We start from the raw sequence: 471 nt of genomic DNA, 5'->3' as shown, positions 1-471 counted from the left end.
TGCTGCTGCTCGTGCTGCTCGTTGTGCTGCTCGTGCTGCTCGTGGTGCTGCTCCTGCTCGTGCTGCTGCTGCTGCTCGTGGTGCTGCTGCTGTTCCTGCTGCTGCTGCTGTTCCTGCTGCTGCTGCTGCTGAGGATGGGGATGGAGAGTATCTCTGGCTGTGTCTGTGTTGAAGCTGGCGGTGCTGGGTATGGTCTCTACAGAGGTTGCTGCTTTGGGTGATCTGCTGCTGCTGCTGTGCGTGTTGTCTTTATTTATTTTTTTTGTGTTTTCTGTTTCTGTCTCTGTCTCTGTCTCGCTGGCTTGTCTCTGCTGCTGAGGAGTTGAAGGGACAGAGGAGACAGCAGAGACAGCGGAGACAGCTGGGGGGTGTGGGGTGTCTCCTGTCTCCTCCTCGCTGTCGCTAGAGAGAAGGGGAGAGAAGGGCTCCCCGGGTGTATGCGCAGCTGCTGCTGCTGCTGCTGCTGCTGCT

At 58.0% G+C, this 471-nt stretch overlaps 1 protein-coding gene across 1 annotated transcript in view; it reads right to left on the bottom strand.

Moving 5' to 3' along the window:
* The window catches only part of EMH_0097930 (uncharacterized protein), a gene marked incomplete at both ends in the record, with an annotated part of 1,401 nt that overhangs the window by 457 nt on the left and 473 nt on the right, over positions 1-471 (bottom strand). Inside the window, one exon of the mRNA XM_013502625.1 lies at positions 3-471. Within this exon, the coding sequence (XP_013358079.1) occupies positions 3-471 (469 nt within the window). The remainder of the gene's footprint in view (positions 1-2) is intronic.

This window comes from Eimeria mitis, genomic scaffold (assembly GCF_000499745.2).
Source record: "Eimeria mitis Houghton genomic scaffold, Emh_scaff9753, whole genome shotgun sequence".
Classification (NCBI taxonomy): Eukaryota; Apicomplexa; class Conoidasida; order Eucoccidiorida; family Eimeriidae; genus Eimeria; species Eimeria mitis.
This window is presented reverse-complemented; position numbering and strand designations above follow the sequence as displayed.